The 19,952-nt window shown below is 42.6% G+C and overlaps 1 protein-coding gene across 3 annotated transcripts; it reads left to right on the top strand.

Moving 5' to 3' along the window:
• The first annotated feature begins 2,702 nt into the window (after window positions 1–2,702).
• On the top strand, window positions 2,703–19,315 carry STX11 (syntaxin 11). Of its 3 annotated transcripts, none has more exons than XM_037392693.1 (3): window positions 2,706–2,766; window positions 12,486–12,729; window positions 16,066–19,315. In XM_037392693.1, the coding sequence occupies exons 2-3, from the start codon at window positions 12,702–12,704 to the stop codon at window positions 16,935–16,937; spliced, it is 900 nt and encodes a 299-aa protein (XP_037248590.1). In that variant the 5' UTR covers window positions 2,706–2,766; window positions 12,486–12,701; the 3' UTR covers window positions 16,938–19,315. The 3 variants fall into 3 exon arrangements, with proteins under 3 accessions (XP_037248592.1, XP_037248590.1, XP_037248591.1); XM_037392694.1 differs by having other exon boundaries at window positions 12,486–12,719; window positions 16,066–19,314; XM_037392695.1 differs by lacking the exon at window positions 12,486–12,729 and having other exon boundaries at window positions 2,703–2,766; window positions 16,066–19,314.
• The last annotated feature ends 637 nt before the right edge of the window (window positions 19,316–19,952 follow it).

Here is a 19,952-nt window from a genome sequence, read left to right as displayed (position 1 = left end):
TATAAGTCTTTAAGGAAAAAACCCAATGCTTCAGAGAAAAAAAAGAAGAGAGAGGCTTCCTGTCTCCAGGTGTATTGACCATTATGTTGCCCAAACTCCTTTAAAAAAATTACTGGCATCTCTGATTCTGCCTTTATCTATGTAAATCGAGTATTTCCTTTCACTGGTAAATGACAATTTTTCATTAAATGTCTCTCATATAATAAGAGATAGTACAAAGTGAAAATATTGTTTTGGTGCTTTTGTAACTTTGTGCGTAACACTGCTCAGAGCTCAGGGAGGATAAAATGACAAGACTGAACATTTAAAATCTTTTTTTATGGGCAAATCACTTCTCTCTGTCCAATCATTTTCATTACCAATCTACACTGTTCATGCTGTTTCAGAAGTGACTGAAATGAGCATAATAGTCTAAAACAAGTGTCTTTCATACGTATGATGACATGGCAGTCCTTTCATATGACTGACTTGGGTTTGTTTCTCATAACACCATGCAAATGGGCACCCTTTGTAGGATCTAGCAACATAATATGCTCAAGCACTTCAGGGTCCTTGTTTGTCAATGGTGATTTTTTTTTTTTTTTTTTAGCTACCAATTCATGTAGCTTAATTAGCTGGCTGTCTCTGAAAGTTTTCAACCTTATTTAACCTTGTCTAATCTAGGTGACAAAATCTATAGAAATAATGAAGCCCTCTTACACTTTGTTTCCTTTCTTAGAAATTTAGTAATTTAACAATATTGCTACCTTAGCTGCTACTCATCTACTGAAATTGTACCTGAAGTCTCTCCCAAAGTAGAGGAGACTTGCCGCTCATCTATTTGGTCTTCCATACCCTCCTCACAAATTATAAGGAAGATACCAGATGTTTCTAGATGGGCATTTTGCTCTTGGTCGGGTCATCAGACACATCAATCAATGAACCCATAGCTTTGCCTCTGCTGCAACAACAGCAGGTTAATTTGTAATTGTTGTTCCATGCTATACAAAGCAGCTTGTATCTTTGATTACCCATGATGTTACCTTAACGGGCAGCTTTATTTTCAGCTCCACTTGCATTAACAACATTAAAGGCCCATTTGCTTTTTGTGGTCCAGTGGCAAAGAGAAAGGCACCTGCCTGTGTGTTGGGAATGCCACAGCGGGTCTCACAGAGCAGCAGCTTGGAAAAGAAGCAAAATCCCACTCATAATTCAGTGCCCTCAGGACCGATGGGACCCACCTGCCAAAATTCAGCTCCAGCATCAAGGTCTAAGAGAAAAATCCCAGCAAAGACTCCACATGGAAGAACCCTGCAGTACAGTCCTGAATTTTTCAAGGAGAAAGAGCTGTCAGATATATTTTTAACTGACTGTTAAACCTCAAGTATTTACGTATTGCTTAAGGGTTTTTTTTTCTGACACAACAACAGCATAGAAAATAAGGAGGGAATAGGCTTCCTACATCTCTGCAACTGTCTCCATCATGACAGAGTTTTCTTTCGGCACACCCAGGATGGGACTGATGCAATGTAAAAAAAAAAAAATTGGAGCCTTATTATAGCTGACAGCGGCTCAGGAAAGCACAGTTGCTCTTTCATCTCCCACTTGGCACTAAGAAAAAAGTAACTTCAGATTCAAATTATTGCCAGCTTTTGTGGTGAAAGGGAGAAAAAAATAGACCCAAAGAAATGTCCAAGATGTTAAAGAAAAGAAAAAAACTTCCTATCTCAGAAAGACATGAACAACCTCTCTAACTACTTGTGTGACTTATTAATGTGTATTATTATTGTGTATTAACAATGTGTGATCAACGTTTTGTTGTTTGTTTTTTTTGGAGGGTGTTTTGTTGTTTGCTTAGGGGGGTTGTTTGTTTGGTTTTGGTGGGGTTTTATTTTCAGTTAGAATGATGGGGAAGGTGGTGGGTTTTTTCCCCAGGAATGGTCAAAGTTATCAGAGTCGAAGTCACCAGCCAAACCCGGGCTAACTTTGACCCTTCCCCCGAAGCACGGCGCAGAGCGCTCCTTCTCTTGCCCACGCGAAGCAGCAGCCATTTGTCCGAATGACGTTCCCTGCAGCTCCTCTGACGCCCCACTTCGTCACGCACGTCTCGAGCCGGCAGGACGGGTCGGGCGCCGCTGCATCACGCAGCGGGGGATGGGGCGGGACGGGACGGGACGGGACGAGGAGGTGCTCGGGGCGGCGCCTGGCCCCGGCTCGCTCCGCAGGCGCCCGCCCGCCCCCTCGGTTTTAGCTCCCCGTCCGTCCGGGGCCTCCCCGCCTGCACCCCGCCCCGCCCCCTCACCCCCTCGCGGCCGGGCGGCGGGCATCGGAAAGCCCCCGCTTCCCGCGACGAGGCGAGGGCAGGAAAGGGCAGGGGGGTCCATGGGGACGGCGGCAAAGATACGGGCAACCGCAGCCCACCCACGTTTCCCAGCACCGTCGGGGCGGGCTTTCCCCCCGCTGGGAAGTGCGAGCCGAGCGCCGCCGCGAGGGGACGGGGAAGGCTGAGGAGGAGGAGGAGGAGGAAGGGGACACGGCGCACGCCGCCCCTCCATCCGCCCCTCGACGGCCGCGATGCCAGCCCGCCAGGGGCGGGGCGCCGTTATGCAAATCACCCCCTGCGCAGCCAATAGGCGGGTGACCGGGCGGCGGGGGCGGGACCGGGACCTCCGCGGGGACTAGCGCTTGCCTCGACGGCGGGGGCGCCGCGGCGGCAGCGGCACCGCGGGGAGCAGCGCCGGGGAGCAGCCGGGCCGGGGCCGGCCGGGCCGTTCTGCCCTGCCCGGGGTGAGTACTTGCCGGGATGGGGGAGGACGAGCCGGCGCTTTCCTCGGGGGCCGGGCCGGGCTGGGCTGGGCCAGGCTGGGCCGGGCTGGGCTGGGCTGGGCTCCTTCACCCTGGGCACGACGGCGGCGGCAGAGAGCCGGTGTCAGCTCCCGGGACGGGAGTCCTGCCGTATCCCCGAGCAGCGCTTAGCATGAGCTGGAGTCCCCGAGCGCCGGGCGGAGGGCAGCGCCATCCCTGCCGCCCCGTCCCCTGCCTTCGGGGTGAGTCCCGGTGCGTGCCCGCAGCGCGGCAAGGCGGGAGGAGCCGCGGGGCTTTCTGCAGAGGCAGAAGAGACGGCAGGGGATGGCCACCTGGGATGGCCACCGGGCTTTCGGGTCCGGAGGTGCCTTGGCTGCCTTCGGGTAGCTCTGGTCCGTCAAAAGGGGCAGCTGGGTTTTGCACAGGACGAGGGAAAACCAGAGGTGCTTTCAAATATGGAGTCTCCTCGTCCAGTCCCAACAGGTGTCTGCGTTTCTAGCTGCCTTGTTTCTCTGGCTTAATGAGTATTAAAATTTCATTCATAGTGCTTATATGTGGTTATGAATACACTCTTGTGTGGTTACAAAGAGCTCCAGAGCAGATTTTGTAGAAAATTTGGTTTATATGCTTATAATAGCTTTTAGTCCTTTCTTGGGCATCATCGTGGCCAGATCTGCGAGTGGGTGCAAAAGTTGGCATTCTTTGATTGCTTCCTATTAACTGATACTCATTTTCTTTCCTGCCAAGAAGAGCTGGTACTCGTGTAGGTCTGAGATAACTGCATGTAACTCTATGATAGCAGGAAAGGAAATGACTAGAAGAGTAACACCGGCCTAAACCGGACATTCACACTTCTTGTTCCTGTTCTTTAGATGGTATTTTAGGAACCGTTTTCTAAGCTGTCATGGATCAAAATGGCAACATATGACTTTGTAAGATGAGTATGAAGTTTAAAGGGTATTGCTTTCTTACCAGTGCTGTTACTTGCTATGTAAATAGTTTTATATGGAAGTGTTGAGACTACAGGATGAGCCAAACATTTTTTTATTCAGAAAAGACCAAAGGATTAACAGACAAACAGACTAAAAGTCATCCTTAAGAAAGAATGGTTGAGATGCCCAACACTTCTGATGACTTTTTTCTTTTTTTTCACTGACTGCTTTGTATGACCACTGCTCTGAAACTGAAATGGCACATGAAGTCACATGGCAAATGTATCTGGTGTTTTGGCTGAAACTAAAACTGCAAGTTAAACCCTGTTGTCATGAGAAATCTTCATGAAGAACTACATAAGATCTGTTGAGGCATTAAAATGGGGCCTGCAGATAAACATGATGCTATGGAATACAACTGCATATTATATCACAGCCTTGGAAATTTTTGACGCTGTGGGATTCTGACAGCTTCCATTATATTATAACAGTAACCAAGATCTGCTCCAAAAGGAGAAATGGTAGTTGCCACTGGTGCAGAAATAACAGAGAGGGAAAAGAATCTGCTGGGTGAAGAGTCTCAACCAAATTGCTCCCCAGCGCAGGCAGTGGGCCTGCGCTCACCTGTGCTGGACACACGGCAAGACTGTGAGCAAGGGCACTGAACAAATCATGGAAATACAGGGCCATGGGGAGAGTGTCAGACGTTACCTAATCCATTTGGTGCATTGTAGCAGTGCTTCTAAACCAGACCTGAGAGTGGTTTCTGTAGCCTCTCTCTGTCCCCTGAGGAAGAGAGTCCCGCAGTACTTCCTCAGATAAATGGTCTGATTTCCAGCTGGGCACAGCCAGTTCAACATAGATCTCATGTGTGAAACAAATTGATTACTTCATGTGTCTCCAGTGTTGACACAGGGAACAAAGTGATCATTTCTCTTTTTATAAACTCCTTTTATAAATTTCAGTGCTGTCTCTCCCTCTCTGGTCTTCTTCATGATGAACACAATTTGTTTAACTGCTCTTCTTCCAGGGCTGTATTTTCTAAACCTTTTGGAGACAATGCCCAGTATGCTGCAACTATCTTAGTGTGATAAGCAGTGCAGGATGTACTGTTCCAGCTGAGGCCTTACCTATGCCAAGTAGAGTAAAACCAGTCCTTCCCATGCCATCTCTCATATAAGACACCAGTGTTTTTACAACGGCATTATATTGTGAACTTGATTTTTAGCTTGCAGTCTGCTACAACCTCACTAATACTTTCCTGCTACCAGACTAGGTGTGCCCTACTTTCTATCTGTGCAAACAATTTCTTCTAAATGTACCATACCAGGCTCATCCCAATTAAATTTCATTTTATTTTTGTTAGTACTTCTCTTTCTTGCCAAGATCATCTTAAATTCCATCATTTCTTCTCCCTTCCACCACCAAAAGCTCGCTTCCACTCCCAGTTCAGTGTCTCCTGGAGCCTCTATAGGTTCACATTTGCTTCCACTCTCCAAGGTGCTAATGGAAAATACGGATGACCTCTGTGACAGACACCCACCATAATGTTGGCATATTCAAAACCAGTTCTGATGGTGAAAAGGCAACTGCTGTGTCAAGTATGAAGGTGCTGGATGAGACACTTCCCATTACCTTTTATTTGGCCCATGGATTGCCTTTGACTCTTTGGTCATCCCCATAGTGCAGGGATGACAAAGCTCAGTGCAGAAATTACTGAGGCAATGTTGATTTCATCCAATAAACTCATCTCAGCACCAAATGAGGGGTTACCACTTTCATGCAGTTTTGCAGAAAAGGTATTTCTGGTTACACTTGCATTTTGGGGTGGTCCCCATGTGAGGCATCTCTGGTGAGGAACATCATTCCTCAGGAGTGGTGGCATTGCTCCTGCCTAAGGCTGGCTCCTGGGAACCTCCTTTTGGGGAGTGGAGGGGGGCTCCGCAGGAGGGAAGCAATGAAGTTCAGTCTCTACATCTGTCTTGATAGCTTTTGCTGATTGTGTCAAGCATCTTGATATCTCATCTAGCCTATCACACAAAGTGTTTGGCACTTCTCATCTAGACCATATTTCTGTAGTTTATCACAGGGAGAATGACTTGTCACATATCTTGACTTCAGAAGCTTATCACACATACAGCTTTTGCTTGATCTAGTATGACAGTTAACCTGTTAATTCCCAAGATTATTCTTGATAAATTCACATTCACAAAACCCAAGAAAATACAAGAACACTCCAGCTTTTCCTGCTGTGCCTTTCCTTTGTGCCGTCTTCGTGTTAGTGACAAATCACTTATTTTTGAAAGCAACAATAAAGCTTGCTTGAGCTTTGGGTATGCCCAGTCAGGACCAGATTCTCTGAGTACCGCTGACCAGTGTGTCCCTAATCACATCTATATCTTATCTCAGCTTCACTGATACTTTGAGCGGACCTGTGAGCACCCATGGGCTGCTAAGTAGTGCAGAGTAATTGCCGTAAAGCCTGCCAGGCCTGACGTGTCCTGGGCCTGAGGCTGTGGGTATGCATGTGTGGCTGCAGGGGTTATTTCTTGACTGAAACTTTTGGTCAAGTTACAGTTGTGCAGATTTTGCAGTAGGATCCAGAAATGAGCCTCATGTGTACTGGCCCACAGGAACAATTACCAGTAAAACACCCTGTATTTAACCTTAAAGGGGTTTTAAAAAATAAAGAGTGCTTGATCTCAGATTGTAACACTATATTACAAGCCTTAAATACATGTGCGTTTTAAAAAGCAATGCTGTAGTGCTAATTCAAAAATGTCTGTAGAACATGTTGCTTCTGACTGATGATCACATGCAACCTCATATTTCTACTCAGATGCCAACATAATGTCTTAATCACTTATAAATACCACTGTGTGGTAACAATAGTAGTTATATAAATGTGGTATGCACATAGCTATTTCTCTGAGCCAATGTGTTTCAGGGAAGCAGAGGTGATTAATAAGATAATGTATACACTCACGGCACTGTAGTGACAGTGCTACCTGTGAGCGCGTCGTCTGATTTCCTTGCACAGTGACGCGTAAAGATGCTGAGCTGTAGTAATTGCCAAGAAATGCATGGATGAGTGTCCCACTGTTTATGTTAGTGCTATGGTATGGCTCTGTCTTAACTATTTGCTAAGCCCATGGAGGTACAGTTCCACTGTCTCCATCCAAGCCAGTTTTACCTGAAGAGCTCAGTGTTGTCTATGGCAGGAGGAATGGGCACGCTGCAGCAGTCAGCCTACAGCGTACTGCGTGTACTGGAAAACACTGAATGGAGAGCGATGGTGGGATTGTTTTTCTTCCCCTTGAATAAAATACAATCCTGTGCATGTTCATCTACTCTTTGTAATGGTGCTCTGTTTTTAGAAAGCTGTGCACATTAAAACTGATTGGAATCGTCTCACAGGTCTCAAGGATTCCAAGGATTTAGCAGGTTTTCAATATCTACAGTTGCTGACTATATATTCTGTTTCTAGCATCCTTAGGAAAAGGAAGTAGCTAAATCTGGGGGTGCATTAGTCTTTCCTGTCCTTAATTTCCATTTCTATACAGAAACATGATGAATTGATGACTGCTGGAGAGAGTTCCCAATTTGGGAGGGGGTTCAAACAACGCTGGTGGAGACTTAACACTTTTCAATGGGCCATGTAGTGAAGATGGAGACACTTTTTTTGCCTGCAGCCCTGGTACAGCATAAACACACACACCCAGCCAAACAAAACCAAATTTAGTTACAATTGCTCATTAGTGTGACCTGTGAGAAAAATGTTAAGAGGAGATACTGAGAATCCATTTTATCATCTCTCCAGGATTCAAAATTTGTCAGTGGTGATGCACAGCTCTACAGTGAAAATTTGGACAACCCAGTTGTCATGGTTTAACCCCAGATGGCAACTAAGCACCACACAGCCCCTTGCTCACTCCATCAGTGGGATGGGGGAGAGAATCAGAAGGGTAAAAGTGATAAAAAACATGGTTTGAGATAAAGACAGTTTCACAGGTAAAGCAAAAGCCATGAATACAAGCAAAGCAAAACAAGGAATTCATTCACCACTTCCTATCAGCAGAGCCGGGCTCCATCACATGTAACCGTTGCTTGGGAAGACAAACACCATCACTCTGAACATCCCTCCCCTTCCTTCTTTTTCCTCCAGCTTCACATGCTGAGTGTGACGTCCTATGGTATGGAATTTCCCTTGGGTCAGTTGGGGTCAGCTGCCCCTGCTGTGTCCCCTCCCATCTTCTCGGGCATCCCCAGCCTCCTCGCTGGTGGGATTGGGTGAGAGCACAAAAGTCCCTGGCTCTGTGTGAGCCCTGCTCAGCAGTAATGAATATACCCCTGTATTATCAACACACAGTAATTATCAATTACTTCCAGCACAAATCCAAAACACGGCACTGTATTTAGTTACTAAGAAAATTAACCTTAACCCAGCTAAAATCAGGACAGTAGTAGCAGTAGCAGCAGACAAACAATAGTAGTCAACCTATGTACAACAAGCTGCCTTCTCCAATGCAAGGATGTTTAATTAGCATGTGCTACTGTGCAGTAACAAGTTAAGACTTCAGGGGTTTTTTGTCAGTCTTACCATAAATATGCAAAAAATGCAATGCATGCTATGTGTGCATGTAATACGTACCAGCAGCTTCTCCTGTTTCTGATACTAATGTCTGGAAAACCTGATAACCAGTCTATGGAAAACACCAGGTTGGTTAACCTTACTGAATACATCTGGGAAGTATGAGATGCACCCTGGATCCTTGAACTTATAATATGCTGTTGTACCAAAACTGAGAGTTACTTTATGTTGAAGAGATTGAATACTGGTAAAGAAACAGGGATAGGTCAAAGCAGAACCTCCAAAGCTATCAGTATTCGAGAAATTATTGCCTTATTACTTTGAGTTAGAGGCAACAAACTATTTGAATTTTACTTCTTTTTTCCCCCTAGGCCTTTCATAGCCTTTATGGTAGGAAAGGAAACAGGGGAGACTTGGAGATTCTGACGACTGCAGAAATAGCCTGCAAAGAATGGAGCCATCCCTACTTCTCTGAATGCGTTGGCTTGTAATAAGTAACTTGTTCTGGTGCAAATGGAGAAGCTGACACTTCAGGCAAGCTTTTGGGAAAAAAAACCCTGCTCTGAGACATTTGCAACTGCATACACTTCTCACTAGGATGACTGAAAGTATAAAGGAGGTATTCTGCTGTAAGTGGGCTTTGACTACAAAATGAAGTAGTTAGTGTCTGATAGCCTTCAGATACATTTGCAGCTTTTTGCTGGATTTCTGTAGCTTTATAACTGGTGTTCTATGTTAACATATATATTTTCAATCCTGAATACATTTTGTTTATTTTTAAACATTGCCCAATCCAAGAAACTCCAGAAAAGACAACTTCCTCTCAGTGAGGCGACAAAAAGATTTCAAAATGTTGATCTCTGTCATAGTTGTTAATATTGAAGTTAATATACAGGTACGATCTTAAAACAGCTCCAGAAGGCAAACTGTCCTAGTCATTAGATTATGATTTTTGGTGTTTCCTCAAGCTCTTGTAGACAAGAAGCAAGAAAAAAGAGGAGTGATTTGAGAAATTCAAGCTTGCTGTTCCACCAGTGATGGACATGACTGGGGAGACAGGGGATTTGGTCTGAAAAGATGACTAACACTCTGCTATGAGTCAACTTGAAGCTCTTTTGGAAAGAGGAAAACCTATTGTAAATAATAGTCTGTTTTCCACGTTAATTAATATGTCAAATCTATTTTTGGACAACATATAGGAAGCCAAGTTATTAAATCTGGTCTAAGACAGTTGTTTCCAAAATGGAAAGATACTAGAAAATTATGGTTGAATCTGGGACTCCAACTGTTAAATGAAAGGCTTTGGCTGCATTTAACACTTCTTTTACCTATATGTGACTTGCAATTTTATGCAATAGTACACTGTTTGCCTTGGAGTGTGTTCAACTCCACCAGTCCGCCTGGGTTTCCATCAGTACTGCACCTTCTACAAGCAGTATGGGAAGTTACTGGAATGTGCTGACGCACACTTGGCTATGAAGTTATTCTGCATAGGAGCATGTTATTTCCTAATTGCTCACCACTTGTTTCTTGGGTCACATCTACTGTGTGTCATGCAACCAAAAGCACATGTCATTCTGAGACAGGATGAGCCACATGGGTTCATAGTGGAGCACAAAAGGACTTTTACCTTCTGAAGGAGAGGAACTGTTGATAAAAATTATTTTTAACTGGCCCTTTTTTTGAAATATCTGTTGTTCATCAAATAGGCCACTTCAACTGAAGTAGAAGTTGCATCTTGTAAGGCCCTACCCAAGGCTGAAAAGATTACTGACTAGACTTCTGGTAATCCAGAAGCTGGTATTAACTAGCAGCTAGCTGCCTTTTATAAATGCTGTAAAAGAAAAAAATGTACACTGGGTTCCTTCCCAGCTGCTGGTGATGAAATATGGATGCTGTGCTGAAACCGCTGCTTTATTTTACCATTTGTCCCCACACTCAGTGATGTGGATATAAAAATGTTAAAGCTGAAATAAATAGAAGTGTGCAAGTCGTTTGTTTCTATAGGAGTAACTTTTCCTCCTTAAATTATTTCTACGTAGATAACAGGCCTCAGAACATTAGGGCAGATGGAAATATGCTGGGCAGGACTCCTATTTGTACGTATATGGGGCTAACGGAAAGGGGGCTTATGCATATGCACAGTTTTTGATTTTTGGAGTGGATTTCCTTTCCTCTCTGATATCCCATGTCATACAGAGCTGCGTGGGGCTGCAGCCTTATTGCAGCAGGACAGCTTGTGTCTTTCTCATGCATCATGGGAAAGCTAGTCATCGTGGTGATGAATACCTAGAAGGAGCATGCTAACATGAAGAGATGTGTACTGAACGTGTCCTCAGCTGACTGTACTTGGTGGGTATCTGGCTTCAGAGCTGTAACCTCTGCAGTCAGTGCCTGGCCTCTGTTTCCTGTGTGTGCAAGCATGTGTTTGGGTGCACACACTGTGATGGACTGCAGAAGGAACTTGGTTTTTAGAAGGACAGGTTTATCTAGCCCAAAAATACAAACATGGAAGTAGATGTTCCAGTTTGAATATACACAGTATTTTAAAAGAAAATCAAACTGACAGCTGATGTATTAAAACACACACGCTTAGAAATAAGGTATTTATACTCTTGGGGCTGTTACTCCAGAGTATAGAGTAGTTGGTGCCTCGTTATTTTAACGTGCTAGATGTATCTTAAATAAACATGTGCAAGTGGTTGAATATATTTAGCACTCATGTTCAATTTAGCAAACTTTTGACCTAAAGCTGGGCACTAAACCAACTTAGACTGAAACTTTGGGGGTCTAATCCAGCCCCCCTCAAAACACAGGTAGTACAGGTTGCTGAGGGCCATGTCCAGTAGAGTTTTGAATATCTTCAAGGATGCAGATCCCAAAACTTCTCTGGGCACCTTTTCTAGTGTTTCTGAAAGGGTTTTTTTTGTTGCTTTGCCCCCTATCTACTATTTGGCTGGCTTTTCCCGTGTTTCTACTTGGGTCTGTTGCCTGTTGTGCTGTCGCTGTACATCTCCATGAAGGGTCTACCCTTGCATTATGCAGTTGGTGATAGCAAGAAGATCTCCCTTGGGCTTCCCGTTTTCCAGGCTGAATGTTCCCAGCTCGCTCAGACTCTCCTCATACATCAGGTGCTCCAGCACCTCTGACCATCTTGGTGGCCTCCCCTGGACTCACCCTAGTGTGTCCATGTCTCTTGTGCTGGGGAGCCCACTCCAGGGGTGGACTCTCAGGTGTCAGATGGGAGGGGTCACTTCCCTGGACCACTTTTGCTACTCTAGCAAATGTGTCGGAGTAAAACTGCTAAATTAAAAATTAGTAAATTAATTAAAAAACCAGCAAAAATGCTATTTCAGATGCTGTTGACCTCCTTTGCCACAAGGGTGCATTGCTGACTCATGTTCAACTTGGTGTCCACCGGCACACCAAGGTCTTTTTTCTGCAGAGTTGCTTTCCAGCCAGGGACACAACTTCTGCTGCTGCACCGGGCCCTATAATAAGGGAGATTGTCACTCATTTTAAAGAATGAGTGCTATGGCTATACCTAACTAGTAATGTACTATGTGTCAATATATTGCTGTTTCAATTACAAACAATGCTATCAACATGTAAGTAGATTCAAACTTCCATGAGTAAAACCAGCATCTGGTAAAGGATGTCAACTTTTCTAAATACTGATCTGTTAAGCTCAATTTTTCAAATGGCTGACCCCATGTGCTCTCCCATGCTTATTTGTTCATTTGTTTCAACTCATTAGTGTCAGTTCTGTCCCTGACACTATCAAAGGAATGCTTGGAAGTTATTGTCCTCTCTTGGGAAGATCCGGTTCCCCTGTGTTTGAAATGGGAATCTGAAATGGGGAAACGCCTCTGCGGTGGTGTTGCATTCAAGCCTGCTGTTTTCCTTATGTAAAACTCATAAAATTTTGCCAAAATTGAGTGTGTTCCTTGCTGTGTTCCTTGAGCAAAAGGTGCTCAAGCAAGCTGAAATCTAAACATTTTTCTTGAACCTCGCAGGTCTCTCTGGCCAAGTATTGCAAGTGCTAACCTACAGAGTGATTGAGCATGCTCTGGCTTAAAGCTGAATCGGTGTTGTCAGCAATCTGAGGTGTTTGTGGCTTAACGGGATGCTGAAATACAGGGAGAAAGTAATTCTCTTCCCCTCCTCTGTCCTTCCAGGCACTGTATGAAGATAAGGATAAGCATCTTGAAAACATGAAGATGAAGTGTGAAGCAGGCTAGGTGATGCACTTTAGAAACAGAGAGAAAAAGACAGGAGTCAGGGAGAATGAAAGAAGATGTCAAAAAGACCCTGAAATTGCAGGACTCTGAAGTCAGGCTTGAAGTGGTGGCATCCACGGGTACAGGTTCTCAATGCAGAGTTAAAAGATCCTAATGTTGACCACCTGGAATGTAAGTTTTGGTATGTAGTATCAAATAATGTAGGCTCTTAGAGCTAAGCAGTGGGAAACCGCAGGTTGAAGATTGTCATTGCAACTGTAATTTGCTCCTTCTGTTCACATTTAGAATTGGATTCTGCTGGATTTTCTGGCTCAGGGAGATGGTGGGTGATTCTGTACGTAGCATTGGAGACAAGCTTCTCACACGTAGCCTTGATCCATGTGTTCATTCACTCATGTCCAGCTTGTTACTTCGCGAACTTGCTCAGCCAAGTGCCCAAGGCTTGCAGCAGTGACCAAAGTCAGAGAGAGCTGACTTCTGAACATACCAGTACAGAGAACTGTGCTCCAGGTGTCTCAAGTGGGCATCATAACTCATCAAGAGTGATAGTGTTGTCCTTACTTACTCTGGGCTGGAATCTGTGGGTGGGGCTGTTAAGACCTGCCCTCCTTCCCCAAAGACTGTTACAAGTTTATGGAGCTTTCCAGGGACATCACAGGAGAAATCCCTGAGCACATGAACAGGAGCAACATAGTAAATGAGATACCTGTCCATGAACTGAAGGATGAATTATTAAATTTTACATTGTACAACTTATACAGACTGTGGGCAGAGACATGGTGGAAGTGGTAGGGCAGTGTTAAATTGCATGATCTTCCTGTGTGTAGGTAACATCATGGTGCAACCTGAGGTCTCATGTGACAGCACTTTACTCTTCTTTTAATGCTTGACTTTTTAACCTTTCGGATTGCATTAAAAAAAATTAGCCATACTTTTACAGAGACACTGTAGAATTTGAATACACATGAACTTAGCCCAGAATTAGTATATTCATGCTGTGAATTACTGTGTATTTGCTACTTCATTTTTTCCTATTTTTATTTTATGTAACACCTTAAAACAGTTGAGGGTGAGAAAGACAAATTGCAAGTTACACATTTGAGGGTAGGGGGAAGTAAGGCTAGACCTATTCCTACAAAATTAAGAGTTTATTATGCAAGAGCTCTTACTCAGTGTGGTTTTCTGTCAAGCACAAAAAATAAAATATAATTATTGCTGAACCAATTGTCAGTCTGCTGTCTGCGGAAGGCTGATGAAATTTAGTTTTTCTCAAATTCAAGGAATGGTAAGCACAAAGGCAACATAGTCCTGCACACACGTGATTTAGTTTACATGAATGGCACCTTGCTGCTGTGGATTGTCATTTCAAAGTCACAGAAAACATTGGTTGCTGTTTCCAAATGTAGATGCTAAGCACAAAAAGAATAAATTGCTGAACACAGCACATCAGTTCAAGGATCAGAGTGGAAGTGGGAGGATCATCAACTCCAGCCAGTAGGAGTCAGGAATGCAGTCAGGCAAGCAATGTGGCTGGTTTTCAGAGCCAGGTCTACATTTCAGGTGAAAAGCATCTCAGAAACAGTGATTAGAAGAGATCTAAATAATCCTGAGATTGCTAGATACCTTTGTTTGTTCCCTTTCCACCATGCTGCCTAGAAAATGGACTTCTATTTCCAGACAGGAGGGATAGATGTTTTCACTGTCTCAGTGTCACTAGGCAAACTTGGTCATACAGTTTTACAGCCAAGTAAACCTGACTTTTAAGCTGCACCACACTTCCCCCCCCCTTTCATATGGGGATTTTTCATCTTGATGTTGTGGCATGAGGTGAAAGTCTTGATTTTATCATTGCTAAGGGAGGAGGTGGAAAACCTGTCATTTCCTAAAGCGCCCTCTATATGATTGAGTTGAATCTATATGGCTTATGTTTTAAATTGAAATAATTATCTTAAGTGCAGAGATTCTGGAATGAAAGCTCTTCTCTCAGGATATTAATGTACTTTCTTGATCCACATTGCTTGTAAAAGAATTGCTTAAGTGGAAATTCACTTTTTTGCCCCAGTGTAAACGAGATCCTGATCAGGACATTTCTCAAGACCAGTATATACCCCCAATGAACTATACAAGCTCAAGAGGCTGTGTCTGTGATGGAACCTTGCCCATCTCCTCCCTAACATCTTTGACCCATCTAAAAATCCCATGAAACTTGAAGTTTTAATTCACATTAGATCTAGGCCTGTTATACTGGGTATGTACACATGCATTTTTTCTTAACCTGGCAATAACTGATGAATCTTTGAAGGACTGTGTTGTTCACAGTTGATAGCATACTTGTAAATTCTGTGAAGGTACTTCAGTTCCTGGCAAAACAAAAATTAATCCTCCAGACACAGAGATCAAGATGTCCTGCTTGGTGCTGCTTCTTATATTGGTTCTCTTTCTTATTAATTTAAATGAGGTCATGGGATATGCAGCTTTTGTGATGAGACATTTTCAGCTTCCTGCTTGCTGTAACACTTGGTGCAGGGCTCTTGCTGAAGCTTTCAGATTTCACTTTCTGCAAAGACACTAGGTCTAGAGTTTCAAGGAAACAACATACTTAAAGGAGATTTACGTTTTGTTACCACGTAACTGGTCTGTACAGATTACTCATTCTGTGGCTTTTTAATGAAATTTGTAGTTACGTACATCTGAGGCAAATGCATAGAAAACAGATCTTGATCTGTAACAATGGTGTTCCTTTATTCATTTAGTAGGATGCTTCCATCATAGAAAAAAGAGGGGTCAGATGGATGGTTTTACTTACAAAAAGTTGCTATCACTTCTTGTTTTGTTTGATGCCTGGTACACTATGGTTAATGATAACATGATAACATCAGGAGAGCACAAACTTGCTTCTTTTTTTTTTTTTTAAGTGTATCTTGATACTTTCGACACCATTTCTTGAAACTTTCCTTTCCCAGCTGTATTGGTAAATGCCATTTCTGTTTCAGAGAGGCTTCCTACTCCCAGGAAAAGCAAGCTTAGAATGACAGAGGACCCGTGACACTTGGAACGGTTGATGTAATGAAAGGGCAAGATCTATAGGAGATTTCTGTAGTGAGCAGCAGTGGAAAGCAGTCAGTTATTAACACGTCTATGCACACTGATTGTTGAAGGCTTCCTATCATTTGCCCAAAGACTGGCATTTTTGGGGGGTTGGTGATTGTGTTATTATTATTTTGGATTTGTCTTCAGGATTTGTTGTCCTCTTTCTTGCTCTTTTTTAGTTTCCAAGCTTTGTAGTTTCTAGAGGAGTGTTCTAGCAGCAGAGTTTTAGATCTGAGATCCATCATTGTATAAAATACTGTGTACATATTTAAATTAATAGTTATCTTTGATGTAGTTATCTATGTTGTAGTTATAGTTATGATGTCATTATAGTTATGATGTAGTTATTAGATAGGAACTTTCAACCCTTGTAAACCAATATTTTATTTACTTTAAACTCGTTTCCTCCTGTTCCTCTGTTTTACAGGCAGGATGAAAGACCGTCTAAATGAGCTACGTGAATTTGCCAGGTTACACAACCAACAGTTTTCTGATAGTGAGGATGGTGAAAATTCACCCCACGATGTTCTCCTTTATGAGACTGATTATGCCTTGGAAATTCTTCACAAAGACATAGAGAACATCCGGACAGAAAATGACCTCCTAAAAGAGGATGTCAAGCGGCTCAGAAAGCAAAACAGCCGCTTCCTTACTTCCATGCGCCGTCTTAGTAGCATCAAACGAGATACTAATTGTATTGCCAGAGACATCAAGGCCCGTGGAGAAAGCATCCACAGGAAACTCCAGATAATGAGAGATTTCAGTGAAGATGCAATAACAAAATACGGGGCTATGTCTGCCATCGCCAGGGTAGCGAAGAACCACTACGTTGACCTCATGCACGCATTTCAGGAAGCTATGTTTGAATACAATGCAGCAGAGATGGACCAACGGGAGAACTGCAAGATTCGCATTCAGAGGCAGCTAGAGATCATGGGCAAAGATGTTTCTGGCAACCAGATTGAGGAGATGATTGAGCAAGGCAAGTGGGATGTATTCTCTGAGAATCTCTTGTCAGATGTTAAGGGGGCTCGCTCAGCCTTGAATGAGATAGAAACACGTCATAAGGAGCTAGTGAAGTTAGAAGGTCGCATTAAGGAAGTTCATGAGCTTTTTCTGCAGGTGGCCCTGCTAGTGGAGGAACAGGCGGACACCTTTGATGTCATTGAAATAAATATGCAAAATGTCGAAGACTATGTAGGAGAAGCTAAAGAGCAAGTGAAGAAAGCTTTGGAATACAGAAGGAAACACCCCCTCAGAACAATCCTCTGTTGCTGCTTATCCTGTTGCAGAAGGTGACTATCCCACTGAAGCTGTCACAGACAGACTCGAATGTCTTCAGAATCAGGCGTTCTTTCCAGTGACTTCTCTGTAACGACAACCCCTATAAATGGGGGGGGCTGTTCTGCAGTTGGTTTTGTTCATTGCCTTTTTCCTAAATGTGTTGAAGGCTGTTCTATTTGAGTGATCCTAGAAATGCTGATAAAACTATTTTTCATCTATTTTTAATTGAAATGTATCTGTTGTTGTAACTAGAGGTGTAATAAGATCTCTGTAGTGATACTTGTTTCAGGTAGGCAAAAAAGAGGAATGAATGATGGGCTCTCATAACAGCCTAGGGAAGATGAGAAATTTCAAGAAGTAACTTTATTCTTATTTGTCAAAGTGAGGCTGCAGCCCTGCCACCTGGGGTGGCACAATACACCACAGAATCAGGAGGTTTCAATTTTAACTAGTTTGGAGCCGGCTTAATGTAAATACTTGAACAGATTTTTGCTCTGTTCATTTGACAAAATACTGAGCCTGTTAGCAGGAGCAGGACACAGAACTAGTTTCTATTTCAACTTGATTTCCACCTGTCATGAGTCTTTACAGACATATCTGCACCTTAAATGATAAAATGCACGTTTTGCTCCATTTGTGTGCAAGGAATTGCTTTTCTCCATTTTGAGTACCTGCAACTTTGTCAAGGTGACTAGAAGCACTGCAACGCTGAGGCATCTCACTGACTTTTAACTTGGGCCACTGTCTGTACTCTCAATTTCAAAACTGCCATGATTTCATGCTTCTAATACATTTTCCTGTCAATTAACACTTTAGCCAGAAGAGATGCATGCAGTGGCCTTCTGCAGAAGCACCCATAAGAAGACAACAGTTGGGGGGTCAAGAAAGCATTTTAGTCTCCTGTGCTGGCACATACAAGCAGTTTTAGTGGCAGGATTAATTATCTTGTCAGTAGACTTTTTATGTTTTTATAAGCATTGATTGAACATGGATTTTTTAATATCTATGTTAAATAACATGAAGGTTTGAATATATTAATATGCCATTTTACTGGTGTACAAACCCTACAACTTTTCTCCCATTATTATGAAATCCCCACCTGGGAAAGAAAACAGACCTATTTCTTTAGTACACCTGAAGAAGAAAGAAAACAATATGTGAATGTCATTTCAGTGTTCTTTTCAAGCTGAAAAGTAATCTCTCCTTATGTGTAAGGGGAATCTGCCCACAGTAGGTTTGGAATATGAGGAGGGAACAGAAAATTTGCAGCCCTGGAAACCACCGAGTGTTGTTGGTGAAACACGAATTCATAAGGTCTGGTGAGTGATTCTGGAGGTTTTCCAGCTATAGTATTTCTAGGTGGCTTCCTGATACACTGTGACCTATTGATATCCTTTGAATTAATGCAGGACATTTTTTCAGAAGTTAGTGACTTTTTTTAATGTCTGGTCCTATTTGTACCTATTTAAATAAATATATTTAAACATTTCAAGTATTTCGTATGTGGGAGTTTTCCTCAGGAGATGCACATGGACATCTTCCTGCACCGATCACAATGAAATTTTTCCCTTCTGATCTTTTGCACACTAATTTTATACGTGAAAAAGCACCCCAACATTTCTTACTATTTATATTGATATAACAAAACAGCAAAATACACTCAACTTCCAAGCTTTCATACCCTAGTGGGAAATGCTTCTTAGCCAGACAGACAGGATTTTTACACAATAGAACCTAAATGGATAACTTTTCTCAGAAAGTGAAAGTCTCTTTTGCTGAAGCACCTGTCTGTGATAACACGGAAGAGTGAGGAACAATAATCTTCTAAACTAGAAGATATTTTGATATTCTGTGATGATACCAGTATTACGCTTGCCTGAGGACGTCTCCAACAACCCAACAACTTCAAACCTGAAGTGGGAGGAAGGAGGGTGTTGAGCTGGCACCATTACTAGAGCTTTGGTGCTACTCAAGAAGACAGATCTGTAGGTACTGCCATTCAAGTCAACAGAACTGTGCATTTGTAGAGAAATACCCTCAACCTCCGAGGGTCAGCATGTGGGCGTTAATTAGTGAAGAATTAGATATGTATTTAGTTTTGTCTGCATATTCTTAGCACTCACCAATGCTTTTAGTTAAAATGCGTACATTTTTGTTGTTGGTTTCTTTTTTGCACATATGTATGTCTACAAATGGAATAAAAGATTTAATAAGAAAACCTGAAAGTGCAGAATGTTGTGCATTGAATCAGCAGCTTTTAATAGTTTCTTGTGTCGTCAAAGTTTAGCTTAAAAGATGCTGGACTAAACTCTGGGTTGGTGAAAGGAGATTAAACAATGCCTAAGAAAAAGTCCTCCTAATATTTGTTGCCACAGTAAATAAAATGTGCTGCATATTCAAATAGTCTTATCACATTTTTTCCTATAAAAACCATGAACAATTATTTTCATACATTCCAAGATGATTCTTTACTGCAATAAAAGATCAAATTTATTCTGCCTGTTCTAAGAGATCTTGATGGTTTCATTAGCAGATATGCAAAGCTTATATTCATATCTTCAGTCTGATTTGAGCCACAGGGAAAGAGAGTGAAAGCATGGAGAAAAGTTAACTGTAGACCCTCTCTCCTGACTTAAGGCTGTTACTGCAAAGAAGAAACTGAGAATTCTTGAAATACCAGCTTAAGACCCTTTAAAATTATTTTTAAGCTGCATTGTGGCTTAGACGCACTTAAGAAATTACTTCCAGTAACTGAGGAAATAATTTTCTTCCTTGCAAACATGTGTTCATTGCTTAATACTATGGGGGTTTTTCCTATCCTTCAGTTGTGTAAGAACTCCAATTTTGCCAGCCCATGAGCTTGCTTAGTCACAGTTAAACATGTTTGAAAAAAAACTGATCACACTGTAATTGCATCACAGGGTGGCTGGAAGAAGATGATAGAAGTAGCTTGATAATATGTTGACATACTAATAACAAGCTGCAGAACGGACATCTTCATGCTCACTAAGGAAAGATGCCTTTTCATTC

The sequence above is a fragment of the Falco rusticolus genome, chromosome 6 (genome assembly GCF_015220075.1).
Source record: "Falco rusticolus isolate bFalRus1 chromosome 6, bFalRus1.pri, whole genome shotgun sequence".
Lineage (NCBI taxonomy): Eukaryota > Metazoa > Chordata > Aves > Falconiformes > Falconidae > Falco > Falco rusticolus.
Note: the sequence above shows the minus strand (reverse complement) of the source record. Positions and strands in the feature narration are given on the sequence as shown.